Raw genomic sequence first — 14,570 nt, forward strand, 5'->3', positions numbered from 1 at the left:
TCCTGCCTGGAGTCCCCACCCAGACCCAGACCTAGGTCCCAGCTCAGGGCAAAGGCCAGGGCTGCAGGGGACCCTGGTGAACCATTAGCTCAGGGCCAGCAAGACCCGGCACTGCAGGCCAGTGGGACCCCAGGGTCCCTTCCCGGACCCCAGCAGCTGCTGGTTTGACAGTTCAGGGCTTTTCCAGCCCCCGTGTTGACAAGCACTTCCATTCTTCTGAGAGCTGCATCCTCAGCCCCTCCCAAAAAGCTTTGGAAGGCCCCCGGACAACCTCCCCGGCCCCAGGATCACTCAGGCTGCCCAGGCCTCCTCCCCAGGCCCAGGGCCCTCCTTCTGGGTGGGCCCTCCCAGCTGCAGGCCCTGGGGAGAGGGAGCGGTCCCGAGGGCAGGGGGATTCCACACCGCCATGACCCTGACCGAGACAGCGGTCCCGCCGGGCCTCAGGCCCCAAGAAGCCTGCTCGGCCCTGCTTTGCTTTTCCTCACGGGCTGGGAGTCCCCTGGCCACGGGTTATGGCCTTTTCCACAGGTTGGGTCCAGGGCCCCCCGCCTGCACACCACGAGGCAGCCCAGTCCCAGAGGCACCCCCACCCCATAATAAGCCTGTTATGTGGGGCAGGGGGCTGGGCCCGGAGCCTCCTTCCCTGTGGGTGAGGGCCAGCTGGACTCTCGGGGGCCCTGGGGCAGTGACCACCCATGGGCCAGGACGGCCCCAAAGCAGCCTGCACTCCAGCCCCACCCTACGTGCATCTCTGGAAGGGGCAGCCCTGCCGCAGTCACTGGCCAGGCGGCAGCCAGGCCCGCTGTGTGCTCATGCAGCGTCGTGTCGGCAGGTGACGTGTGTTCTTCGGGTCCTCGTATGAATAAAAGGCTGGAGACCGTGTGTGGCCACTGATTCCTCCTTGACCGGCCCAGTGGCAAGTGTGCGCAGGGGCCACGCACAGCGGGCTGTGACTTAGGGTCAGTTGGGAAGTCGGGGGGGCTTGGATGGTGCCTGGCAGTGTGGCCCCCAGCGGGGTCCCCCTGCCACCCACTCTTCCCCGTACTCTGGACACATGCATCCTGACACGTATCCTGAGAAGGTCCTAGTTACCAGTTCTTGCCACGTAGCCTCAGGGACACCCAAGAGGCCAGAGCGTGGGGACTGGCGCCATCCTGAGGCCAGGCCTGGAGGGACATCCTGGTCCAGTCGGCCCCAGTGCCCCAGGGAGAGACCTGCCACGCCTGGGGTCTCACAGAGCCAGGATTTCTGCCCCAGCCCCCGGCCTCCCCAGGCAGAGTCCTCCATGATCCTTGAGGGAAGCTGCCAGCCCATCCTCGTCCCCCAAGCGCCCTGCAGCCACGCCTGGGCACTGGCCATTCCGGTGTCACACCATGAAGCTGCCAGCCTGTCCTTGTCCCCAGGTGCCCTGCAGCTACACCTGGGCACTGGTCTCCACCATCACACGGAGTGCAGGGCCCACACCTGGCTCCTGGGCCGGACGCTGGAACAGAGAGGCCTGAGCCACTGAGGGTCACTTTATTTGGGGTTGCAGCCAGCACTGGTCTGCCAGCAAATATTCAGCAGTGCCTCTCGGTCACCCAGGGCTTGGAGTGCTGAGGGCCCAGGGGCTGGGACCCCAGCATAGGCGGGGGGGGGGGGGACAGTGCAGCTCCACAGAGGGGTGTCCTGCAGGGCTGCGGCTCCCCTCGGGCCTGGGGGCAGCACAGGCTCCCCGCATGCCTGCCGAGCAGCAACTGCATGCTCACCCGCAGTCCTGGGTGGTCCCGGACCTGCTGGCCCTGCGCCTCCTGGGAGATGAGGGCTGTGGTGAAGACCTTTGGGTGGCTGGGCAGCAGCCTCGGGCTTCACAGAGCCCTGTGTGGAAAGGTGGGCAGCCAGACGCTCATTCCTGGCTGTAGGTGGAATATACACACCTTGACTGACGAAGCAGCTGCAGGGTCTCAGGCTTCTGGGGCTCATTGCCCAGACGCCTCAAGGGTTTCTTGATGGACGGCATCAAGTGTGTTTTCCCTGTTGGGGGGAGAGGAGGGCAGAGGTGAGCGGCATCCTGCGGGGGCCACCCAACGGGCTGGGACCCCACTTGAGGGGTCTGTCTGCCTTGTCTCTGGAGAACTGGGCCCTTCCTGCCTGGCCCCAGACCACCCTTGGGCTTCCAAGCCCTGCCCACTCCCAGCTCAGGTGCTGGTCAGTGAGTGGCCCCCGCCCTGGCTCCTGGTCCACGTTCATTCCCCACAGGAATGCAGACAGTCAGACATCCGGACTGACCCACACCAACGGGCAGAGAGCAGCCAGCCTCTCAGGGAGCCACCCTTGGGCGCAGTGCACACACAGGCACAAGCATGCACAGATGCGCACACTCGGACACACCGGTGTTTGCATTTTCTTCTCCCTTCCAGGTGACATTCAGCATTCCTTTACCAGGAGACAAGCCCTCTGTCTAGAAATGCTGTTTGTGGCCAAAGCGCTAGCCAAGTTCAGCATGGAAAGCTGACACCCCCCAACTCTAAGTCCCTAGTGATGAATGGAAGGATCGGAAGCAGGTGGCCTGTGTGCCGCCTAGAAACTGAAGACATGAGGCAAGCCGTATGTCAGAGCTGCCGAAGATGGGCAGAGTTTAGGGAAGGGGATGGGGCACGTGGGTGGGATCCCAGCAGACCCCGCTGCACAGCAAGGACTCCCTCCAGACAGGACCCACCCTCTCAAGTGAGACCTCAGTGACGCCCAACTCTTCCCTCCGTCCTGCCTCTTGCCTGAAAATAGCAACAAGAGCCTTCGCAATTTCTAGCACAGACCTATCTCTATGCCCAGCCCGGGAAAGTAGAGAAACACACCGGCAAGAAACTTACTGGAGATCTCAAGATATGCAGCAGCATCGACCTGGGGAATAAGACCAACTGTGCCAATGGGAGGAATGGCAAGAAGGAGGAGAAAACATTGGCAAGTTTCTACTTTGAAGAAATCACAGAAACAGGGCCGTCTCAGCTAAAACTACCCACGTCCTGGCAGACACGCCAAAATGGGCAAAACCGAAATACTTACAAAGTCAACAACTATCTGAGGTCACGGGAGAGCTAAGTCTCATGAACCTGAAAGAAGAAAGAAAGAAGCCCTGTGTGGCCGCGATGAGCGAGTGAGTGGTTATCAGATGCAGAAACGCTCCCTTCAGGACACTGCAGGTCAGTAGACAGGTGCGGGGCAGGCGGCTGGTGCTGGCAGCCCTGAGTGGCCTGGACCACAGAAGGAATGAAAAGCTCTCCCTGCTGGCCGGTGGGGGCCAAGAAAGCTTTGCTGCCAGGGCTCCGAGCAGAAGCGTCTCCCAGGATCACAGGAGTTCCGCTGGTCCTCAGTTGACAACAGACAGAAGCAGATACAAAACCATGTGTAGAGCTCACCCACCACGAGGCTGAATGTGATTCCCTCAGGGAGAGGGAATAGCAAATCCCTGGTGATGGAAGCTCAAATTTAAAAATTCCAACATCTGGTACACCCACTATGGAGAACAGTATGGAGATACCTTAGAAATCTATTCACAGAATTACCATATGACCCAGAAATCCCACTCTTGGGCATACATCCGGACAAAACTTTCCTTAAAAAAGACACATGCACCCATATGTTCATTGCAGCTCTATTCACAATAGCCAAGACATGGAAACAACCCAAACGTCTATTGACAGTTGATTGGATAAGGAAGCTGTGGTATATATACACGGGAATACTACTCAGCCATAAAAAAGAACGAAAGAATGCCATTTGCAGCAACATGGATGGAGCTAGAGACTCTCGTCCTGAGTGAAGTAAGTCAGAAAGAGAAAGACAAATATCATATGATATCACTTCTATCTGGAATCTAATATAAGGCACAAATGAACTTTTCCACAGAAAAGAAAATCATGGGCTTGCAGAATAGACTTGTGGTTGCTAAGGGGGAGGGGGAGGGAGTGGTTGGGGACCTTGGGGTGAATAGATACAAACTATTGCCTTTGGAATGGATTAGCAATGAATCCTGCTGTGTAGAACTTGGAACTATGTCTAGTCACTTATGATGGAGTATGAGAATGTGCGAAAATAGAATGTGCACATGTATGTGTAACTGGGTCACCATGCTGCACAGTAGGAAAAAATTGTATTGGGGAAATAACTATTTTTTAGAAATTGGCAAAAAAAAATAAAAATTCCAACTTGCCGAAAAACACCCACCACCCAGAGCCAGTACCCCACAGAATGTTAGGTAATAGGGTACCAGAACAATCTATAAAATAAGTGTGTGTGGCAGCCACCAGCGCACTTGAGGTGTGGCTATGTGCACTTCAGGTCCATCTGTCCTACCAAAGCCACTGGGCCCATGCAGCTGCATAATGCTCTCACACAAGGATGTACCTTCAAGTCCAGGATAGGGGACTGTTTTGCATTATTCCACAGAGACAAACAGAGAAAGTCAAAATGAGGAGACAGAGGAGCATGTTCCAAATAAAAGAAGAAGGTAAAACCTTAATGGAACAGAGACGAGTAATTAACCTGATAAAAGGTTCAAACTGTGGTCCAGAAAAATGTCCACTCAACTTGGGGAAAGAACAGAGGAACACAGTGAGAACTTCAGCAAAAAACTAGAAAATACCAAAAAGAATCATAGCTGAAGAATACACTGAAATGAAATATATACTGGAGGGAATCAATGGCGGATCATGTGATGCAGCAGCGTGAAGAGAGAACAGTGGAAATCATCCATCAGAACAGCAACAAGAAAAAAAAAAGTATTTTGAAAATGGGGACAGTTTAAGGGACCTCTGAGACAACAGCAAGCTTGCTAACATTTGCACTGAGGGGTCCCAGAAGGAGAGGAGAGATTTTAAAAGGGCAGAAGATAGATGTGATAAAATAACGGCTGAAAACTTCCCTAACCCAAGGAAGGAAAGAGACATCCAGGTCCGGGAATCACAGAGGGTCTCAAACAAGTTGAACCCAGAGAGACACATACCAAGACATAACTGAAATGACAAAAGGTAGCGATAAAGACGGAAATTTAAAGCAGCACACTCACAAGGGAACCCCTGTAAAGCTATTAGTTGATTTTTCTGCAGAAAGTTTGAAGACCAGAAGGGAGTGCCACAGTATACTGAAAGTGCTGAAAGGGAAAAACCTACAGGCAAAGGTACTCTACCCCGCAAGAGTGTCGCTCAAACTGAAGGGAAGAAAGAGTTTTCCAAATATGCAAAAACGTAGTTTGTCACCAATAAACCAGTCTTACAAGAAATGGTAAAAGGTCTTTAAGAAAAAGAAAAATCTGTAACAAGAAATAAGAAAAGGAGTTCCTGTTGTGGCGCAGTGGTTAACAAATCTGACTAGGAACCATGAGGTTGCGGGTTCAATCCCTGGCCTTGCTCAGTAAGTGGGCTGAAGGATCCAGAGGTGCCATGAGCTGTGGTGTAGGTCACAGACGTGGCTCGGATCCCACGTTGCTGTGGCTGTGGTGTAGGCTGGTGGCTACAGCTCTGATTCGACCCCTAGCCTGGGAACTTCCATATGTCATGGGTGTGGTTCTAAAAAAACAAAAGACAAAAAAAGTCATAAAATTAACTATAACTACAATAAAGAGTTAAGAGATACCTATAAAGATATAAACTAGGACATCAAAAACAGAAAATGTGGAGCAACGGAGCAGAAAAAAATGTTGCGCTTTTAGCATGTGTTTTAACTCAAGTGACTGAGTTTAAGAGAGATGATAGAGACAGAGAGAGACAGAGGCAGATGTGGGCCCCACAGTAACCAGAAACCAAACCTACAAAAGATAGACGCAAACCCGAAAGGAACTCAAACATACGTTAAAGAAAATCATCAAACCGCAAGGGAAGAGAGAGACTAAGAGAAGAAAAAGAAAGACAACCAGACAATAAGAAACGAAATGGCAGTAAGCACACACCTATCCCTAATCTATCTCAACGTAATTGGAATAAATGCTCCAATAAAAGACATTGCGTTGCTGAATGGATACAAAATGAGACCTGTCCATATACTGCCTATAAGGGACGGCCTTCAGAGCTAAAGAAACACACGGACTGAAAGCGAAAGAAGTGGAAAAGACATGCCACACAATTAAAACCGAAAAGAAAGGTGGGATAGTAATACTCAGGCGAGAGAATGTAAAACAGTCTGTACCCTAAGACGAAGGGCGCATCACAGAAAAACAAAGAGATCAACCCAAGAAGAGCATTTAACATTCACAAACACGTGCCCCCAACGCAGGAGTATCTAACACACATAAAGCTACGCACACACACGCACGCACTCACGCACGCACACGCACACACACACGCACCAAAAGCAATAACTCCATGGAGAAATCAAAGAGGAAGTCAAAAAATACCTTGAGACATGAAAACGGAAACACAATTTTCCAAAATCTATGGAACACAGAAATTTAAAATTTCCGGTATTGCACCAGGTCACATCCAGGCTTTGCAGGGCCTTAGGGCTCTTATGGGGGGTGGAGGGTGGGCTTTTGAAACAGAACAACACAAATCACACAAAAACTAAGCAGGGAGCCTTGGCCCCCCCAGGCTCAGAGCCAATCTCCAGACACAGCGTGGGAAGGGGAGGGCAGGTGCCCAGCCCCCCGGGCTCCGAGGGCAAGCTGGCAGGTGGCTCTGGGGCCTGGGAGGAAAGCGGAAGCTCCAGGACCTGTTTTCCGTGTCCTTCCTCAGGGGGACCCACCCTGGCTTCCCCCGTCTGTGCCTCCGGAGCACAGAACGCTGGCTTCTGGGCGGAACCCTGTCCCCTGCAAATTCCAGGCCCTTTATCTGCGCCGCCAACATTCCAGGCCCAGCGCCACAGCCCTCTCCATCCTGACGCCCCCCTCTCAGGCTGTGCCCCCCCTTGGGCTCCTCGACACCCCCATTCCCAGCTTCCTGGCCATCTCCTCCCAAGGCTCACCCCTCAGGGCCCTCTCCAGTCTCCCCAGGGCCATGGGGAGGGGACAGGGGTGGTGGGAAAAGCGGTGCAGAGCCTGGTCCCTGCAGCTCCCAGGCCCCAGCCCCCACCGTGTCGCTGTCCCCTCCCCTCAAAGCATCCTCTTAGCCCCTTCCTGGCCCCTGTTGGCGGCCCTGCTCTAAGAGGGGCCCATCACCCTCAGCCCCTTCCCCGCGCTCCACCTCTGGACCCAGCCTGCTCTGGGGCACACCCACCTCTGACACGAGCGGCCACTGGCCCCTCAGTGGCCCTTCCGCCCGCACACTGGTCCCCGTCCCTCCCCACGGCCCACGTGACCAGCTGCTCTCCCACCGGGTCTGCACGCCCAAGGCCTTGGCCTCCACCCCTGCTCTGAAGTCGCCCAAGGTCACTCCGGGACACCCCACACAGCTGTCCCGCTCTCCACCCACCTCAACTGACCCCGCCTCGGGCAGGTGGCTGGCTTCCCAGCGTCCAAGTGGGTGGCCGAGAAGAGCCTGGAGGAGGGAGATGGACCCAGGGCCACGGGGACATGGTGAGCCAGGGGACCACGTGGGCACCGTCTCAGCCAGCGGAAGGGTGGGTGCAGCAGGAGGGAGAGAAGGCCACCTGGCAAGGCAGCCTCCCGGTCACCCAGCCCTCCACGCACTTGGCAGTTACCCCCGTACACGCACACACACACACACGTGCGCGCACACACCCACACACACACACACACACACACAGACGCGCACACACACCGTCCACAGCAGACTATGGGGCAGAGGGACTCCACGCCCTGGCCTCCCCTTCCTGCTTTAGCAGACGCTCCCTTTCCCCAGCTTCTTCGGACACACAGGACGCAATGCCGAGGTCACCCCCAGCCCTGCGTCCCGCCTCGGGGCCCCAGTGACCACCTGCGGCTGGGGCGCCGCCCTGACAGCTCTGCCCATCTTCCCGGTGCCAGCCTGCACTTCGCTGCGGCCCCATCGCCCGAGGCACCCATCAGACACCAAGCGTTTCTACACTGAACTCTGACCTCTGCACCCCTCCCACCAAACCCTGACCTCCTCTCATCAGCATGTGGTCGCCGCCCCACCTGGCTGCGCTCTGCTCTACCCTCTGGGCCCCGTGGCTCAGCAGAGCACTCGAGGGACCAGGTGCCTGGCCCGAGGGCCTCTCCCTCTGGGGCGTCAAGTCCTGGAGAGTCGCCAGGCCTTGCACCCCAGCCCCCCTGGCCTCCCTAAGCCCTGTGGACCCCAAGCAAGCGGCCCTGAGCACTGCTGCCCCAGGCGACCTGGCGTGTGCCCCCCATGACGGGGAGGGGCCCGCAGCTCCTCCAGGTCCAGGCGGGGGGGTGGGCAGGAGGAGCCTGCGTGTGGCCTGGGCACAGCCTCCCTGGTCTGCTGGGACCCTCCCTGCAGTGGAGCCTATGTGACCAGAACCCCAAGCTCTCAGAGCGCCAAGGGGCCAGGCGGCCAGCAGTGCACACGGCGGCCGGGAGAAGGGAGGCAGGCTTCTGGGCTCATCCTCACGTTCACAGAGCAGAAGCAGATGGAGAGTCCCAGCAATGTCACAGAACTTTCTGGAAAGGGAGCTTTGCTTTAAAGAAGCCCCAAGGGGAGTTCCCATTGTGGCGCAGTGGTTAACGAATCCGACTAGGAACCATGAGTTTGCGGGTTCGGTCTCTGCCCTTGCTCAGTGGGTTGAGGATCCGGCGTTGCCGTGAGCTGTGGTGTGGGTTGCAGATGCGGCTCGGATCCCCAGTTGCTGTGGCTCTGGCGTAGGCCAGTGGCTACAGCTCCGATTAGACCCCTTGCCGGGGAACCTCCATATGCTGCGGGAGTGGCCCAAAGAAATAGCAAAAAAAACAAAAAACAAAAAAACTTTTTGTTAAGGGTCCGGCATTGCCGTAAACTGAGGTGTGGGCCACAGATGCAGCTCAGATCCCACATTGCTGTGGCTCTGGCGTAGGCTGACGGCTACAGTTCCCTTTCGACCTCTAGCCTAGGAACCTCCATATGCCGTGGGAGTGGCCCAAGAAAATGGCAAAAAAAAAAAAAAAAAGACAAAAACTTTAGGAGTTCCCATCGTGGCACAGTGGTTAACGAATCCGACTAGGAACCATGAGGTTGCAGGTTCGGTCCCTGCCCTTGCTCAGTGGGTTAACGATCCGGCGTTGCCGTGAGCTGTGGTGTAGGTTGCAGACACGGCTCGGATCCCACGTTGCTGTGGCTCTGGCGTAGGCTGGAGACTACAGCTCCGATTCGACCCCTAGCCTGGGAACCTCCATATGCTGTGGGAGCGGCCCAAGAAACAGCAAAAAGACAAAAAAAAATAAAAATAAAAAAAATAAATAAAGAAGCCCCAAGGACTGGCGTGACTCAGGAGGCGCCCTGGGCTCCACACACATTGGCCGTGCCAGGCCCTCACCCGGCTCTGAGTCAGTCACAGGGCAAGCTGACCGTGGGGACAAGCTAAGAGCTTGAGTATCTCTGCATCTGAAATCCCAATCAGCTGCCCCGGGCACTCGGGACCTGGGTTGGGGGTTCCTTGGCTTGGCTGCACCCCCACTCTGGCCACAGGGAACCAGCCAGCAGAGGACCCATGGCATATGAGGCTGGGCACAGAGCAGGGGACACCAGTGACCACCGAGGGTAAGTTGAGAGGTGGCAGGTTCCCGTATGTCCTGAGGGAAGACGCAGCTGGATTTCCCGATGAGCAAGAGGGCGGGTGAGGACGCGTGGGCCTGTGGCCCGAGCTGGGGAGGTTGGGGACGCTAGAGGGGCTTCGCCACGTGGGTGGACACACACGGAGGCACAGCATCCATTTCACAGACCAACGGAACAGAATGACGGCTGCAGAACGGTGAAACTTGAAACTTTAAGCAACAACTGTAGGATGGAAGGCCTCAGCTCCTTTTAAGAAATCAGTGGCTAAAAGCTTCCCCATAGAGTCTCAGGCTGCCTGTCACTGCAGCACCTGTCAGTGTGCTCAGAAGGGACAGACTCAGGCATCGCTGTCTGCAGAGCCCCTAGCTGACGGCGCAGAGAGCGGGGACAAGCCAGCAGCCGCGGCCAGCCGCCCTCATTCACAGGGTGCGCAAAATCAGGCAATGCCCAGGGGTGTGCGAGCCGGGCCCTGGGACCTGCCGGCTGGGCCCCCGAGGCTGGTGCTAAGGCCGCCTTGTAGCAGCTGCGGTTCTGCCGTGGACCCGACTGCCGTGGAGGAGTCCAGCAACCGTGGCCCGTCTCCACACAGCAGCTTCCAGAACGTGGGCCCCTGCAGGGAAGGGATCCCGTGCCCTTGTCCCCAGTGGTACTCTGGGGGCCCAGAGCATGCCGGCCAGCAGGCAGGCACTCCGTACATGTGTGACCCAGAAAGGAGTGGACACAGCGGCACCCATCCAATGGACCGGGTGCATGAGAAAGCACACGCGTGTGCTCGAGGTGCTTGAGTGTGGACACGCGTGCGTGCAGGTGCACACAGATTACAGTGTAAAAACGGTCCCTGCGTTTAAGCAGACGGGATGCTCTACCCTGATTTCGTCGTGGGGTTTTCAACAGCGTGTATTGCACACACCACCAGGATGAAGGAGCGAACCTTTCATTTGGGGAAAACGATGCCCGGAAAGAGCTCCACGGCCTCGTTTAGTAAAGGATCCGTTCCCATGTTAAACGCGCACGTGTCTGTCTGTCTAGACACGATGTGGACTCTGGAAGGACACACTGAGCGCGGCCGCGGTCGTTTCCAGGTATCGGGACAGTCATGTACCATTTCCTGCTCTTGGGTGTAACTTGGAAGAAGGCCTCGTTAGGAGCACCTTCCTTCCGGTGGGAGGCGCCCACACCCTCCTCAGAGGCTGCGCTCCCCGCCCCCCCGCCCCCCCGCACCAGTAAGCCCCCACCCCCACCCCCGGCCCCGCCAGGTCGGCTGGTCCAAAGGCCCCGAAAGGCCAGCCCAGCTGCAGGGCAGCAGCATCGAGGCCATCTCCCCTCTGCGCCGGCGCCTTTACAGCCCCCGATGGGAGCCTCGCTCAGGAGGGTCCCCAGCGAACGGCCCTCCCTCGAGGGAGCCCCTCCTCGGACAAGAGACTAACAGACGCAGCCACTGCGGCCGCAGGGGGCTGCCTTGACGGCCAAAGGTGGGTGTCCCCGCCGGCTGGGCTCCAATCCCCGTCTCCTCCCCCGCCGCCCCGGCCCCGCCATCCTGCTCTCAGCCGCGCAGCCCCTTCCGCCGCCGCCACCCCGAAGCCCCAGCACCTTCTGGAGGCACGTCCGGGCCTCCCTCCTCCCCACCCTCTTCCTCCCTCTGTCTCCCCCAACGCAGACGCATCACCGTTCGCTCCCGGCTCCCGCCCCTCAATCGTGGGTGATTGCCACGGTCCCACCCGCCCCTCCCTGGCAACGCAGACCCTCGGTAACCGCACGTGGAAATGAGCCCTGTCGCGGGCGGGAGGCCTGGAGCCGGTGGGAAGCAAAGCGAGACCGCAGCCCAACCCTTTGGAGCAGGATGGGCTCAGGGCTGTGGGCTCCGGGAAGCCCCCCGACACTGCCCACCTTCCGGAAGTCATCTCCTCCGCCCGGCCTTCCTCCTCCTCCGACCGAGGGCCCCGGCCCCCGGGCCAGCGAGATCACCAGCAGACGCAGAGCTCCCGGACGGGAGCGGCAGAGAGGGCTGAGAGCAGCTCCGGGGACACTTTATTTCAGGGTCGGGAGGGAACGAGCCCCTGCTCCGCCCAGCTCTGCGGCGCAGACCCCAGCGGACCCCGCGCAGCAGTGAGGACCCGGGTGGGCGCTGCTCCTCACGGAGACTCTGCCACCCTCCAGCGCCCGGCGTCCTGGTGGGCCCCGGGGGAAGAAGCTGCGGGGGGAGGCAGGTGAGGGCAGCCGCCCCCGGAGCCCACCTGCCCCGGGGTTTCCCGCTGCAGCACCAGGTGATGGGCCGGCGTGGGGCGGGGGCTGCCCGGCGTGTTCCGCTCCGTGTTTGCCCGTGCGTGCGGCGCAGGGCGAGGCCTGAGGGTCGGCTGCGACTGCTCCTCAAGAGGGGCCTCCCAGCTTCCCCAGCCGAGGGAGCCCTGACTTAACGCCCCGTTTCCCGGCAGGGGAAACGAGGGACAGTGAGGGTCAGAGCGTGGGGAACCCGCCGGGGGGCAGAGGTCGGCCCAGCCCCGCCCCCATGAACCGAGGATGGTGCTGAGAGAGAGGGGGCCCCACCTGCCCCCTCCCTGGCCCCCACCAGGGCCCCGGGCGCCGGGCCACGTCCCAGGGGACAGTTCTTCACACCAGCAGCCCCCACACACCCCCGACGCCTCAGGATGGGGGGGTGCAGAGGGCAGGAGAGGAGGGTTTTCCAGAAGCAGACTCTTGCCGCAGAGAGGCCGGGCAAGGAGGAAGCTTCCAGAAGCAGCCCAAGGCCAGTGTCCAGTGGTCCAGGGGAACCAGTGTCTACCAAGACCCTCTGGGGTCACATCCCAGCTCCTGGCCAGGCCACACCTGAACTCACCAATGGCCATCAGGGAGCCGCAGTCCCTCTTGTGGAAGTCGCTCCAGGCTCTGTTCTTGCAGTACTTGCTGCAGGTCAGGATCCCGTAGCAGCGGGCGCAGGGCGAGAGGCGCACCCCGACGGAGCGGCCGCACTGGCAGCAGAACTTGAAGAAGGGAATCCTGCGGGGGAGCCACGCGGGCAGTCATCAGAGCTGCCATCAGAGCCCTGGGCGGCGGCATGTGGCAGACGCTCAGACACGGACAGAGACCTGGAGTCCCCGGCCACGCGTGTCCAGCCTGGAGCCACCGGAGCAGGAAACATGTCTCTCGCCCTAGAAGCCACCCAGGTGCTGGCCCTCCTAACTGGGGGGGACACGAGGTTCCAGGCGGGGACCCTCACCATGGCGTGGGGGTGGGGAGGGTTTCTCCCAACACAGGAAACGTCGGCTCTTGGGGGGTAGGATCCTAGGGGGCAGGCCTGAGCCGGGAGGACAGTGAGCCCAGGGGGTGCGCCTCCCCTCCAACCCCCTCGGTCCCAGGGTTATGCGCAGGCGCAGCCAGGATGCGCACGGGGATACTAGGGCACCCGGGCACGCAGAGACTGCACTGGAACAGCAGCACGGGGCAGAGCCAAGCCCCCAAGGAGGGTCAGCATGAAAGGGCTGGGGGGCAGCAATCCAGCTTAACAGTGGCCACGGCTTCGACACCCCCTGCAACAACTGCCCGCAGGGGACATGCAGCCCCGCGCTGACTCCACGAGCATGCCCTGCAATCTTCACTGGCCACCTCTGACCTGGCTTGAGCCCACTGCCCACAGCTAGGCCAGGCCTCTCGAGCGCACTGCTGACCCAGGCAGGGCAGGCAGGCAGGCCCAGCAGCAGCACCCCTGGCCCACCGCCCCCCTCAGCCCGCCACTCACTGATCCTGCTCCTCCAAGTCCAGCCCTTTGGGCACACTGGTGCCCTTCTGCTTCATCCGGAGGCAGGGGGCCAGCTCCGCTGCACCAGGAGAGACTCGCGTTAGCCTCCGAGGGCCCCCTTGGTCCTGTTGTGCCGCTGCAGGTGGTGGGGGCTCTGCCCGTGGCGACCACCCTCCCGTGGGGAGCCCACCCCTGGCTCTGCAGCAAGACGGCAAGGCCCAAGCCTTTGACGGCCCCACAGCAGGTTCTCCACTCCAGCACCCTGCCCTTCCTTCTGCGCCTCCGGGCCACCTGGCCTCCACGCCGGCACTGAGGGGCCAGGTCCCCACCCCACGCCTTTACAGTCACAGGCAGCACAGGTCCTCCCCGGCCTTGCCCAGCTCACAGCCCTCTCCGGAGTGGACGTGCTTGGCTCTGCTCTCTGGCCACTGCGGCAGGACACACAGTGGGCTGGGAGACAGGGGGCGGCAGGCCCCCCCATAATAACCAAGCTCATCCCCCTCTCCTGTCATTAAACAGCGTGTCACCCCAGAAGGAAACACTCAGAGGAGAGAAGGTGGGAGCCCCTCCATCCCTAGGCCCCCCAGCACCTGGGCCACGCCCCAGGCTGCTGTGGGGACAACCAGGTGGACCACGAATCCAGCTACCATGACACAGTGTGCAGCTCCAAAGCCACGGGCACGAAGACCAGGTGGCACCAGTCAGAAGTGACAGCAAAGCAGAACTTAGAAGTGGATCTGATGACACCTCGGCATCACCAATCACCCCTTCAGGAAACAGGGGAGGCCAGGAGGACTTGGAGCCCTGGACACTCTTTGAACTTCTTTGTTTGTTGTTTTTGTCTGTCTTTTGCTTTTTAGGGCCGCACCTGCGATGTGTGGAGGTTCCCAGGCTAGGGACTGAATCGGAGTTGCAGCTGCCGGCCAACACCACAGCCACAGCAACACACGATCCCAGCCACGTCTGTGACCTACACCACAGCTCACGGCAATGCCAGATCCTTAACCAGGCCAGGGATCGAACCCGTGTTCTCATGGACACTAGCTGGTTTTGCCACTGCTGAGCCACAATGGGAACTTCCTAAACTTCTTGTTGAGACATAATTCACATTCCATCCAACACACACATTTAAAAGTGCACAATCCACGGAGCTCCTGTGGTGGCACAGCGGTAGCAAACCCGAATACCATCCTAGGATGCAGGTTTAATCCCTGGCATCGCTCAGTAGGTTAAGGATC

General features: G+C 59.0%; 1 protein-coding gene across 1 annotated transcript in view; it reads right to left on the reverse strand.

Annotated features, from left to right (window-relative positions):
- ANKMY1 (ankyrin repeat and MYND domain containing 1) overlaps positions 1,505-14,570 on the reverse strand; it is a 46,568-nt gene continuing 33,502 nt past the window's right edge. Inside the window, 4 exon segments of the mRNA XM_021075943.1 lie at positions 1,505-1,790; positions 1,917-2,013; positions 12,433-12,593; positions 13,333-13,411. Coding sequence (XP_020931602.1) covers positions 1,745-1,790; positions 1,917-2,013; positions 12,433-12,593; positions 13,333-13,411 — 383 coding nt within the window. The 3' untranslated portion in view covers positions 1,505-1,744.

The sequence above is a fragment of the Sus scrofa genome, chromosome 15 (genome assembly GCF_000003025.6).
Source record: "Sus scrofa isolate TJ Tabasco breed Duroc chromosome 15, Sscrofa11.1, whole genome shotgun sequence".
In the NCBI taxonomy this organism is placed as follows: domain Eukaryota; kingdom Metazoa; phylum Chordata; class Mammalia; order Artiodactyla; family Suidae; genus Sus; species Sus scrofa.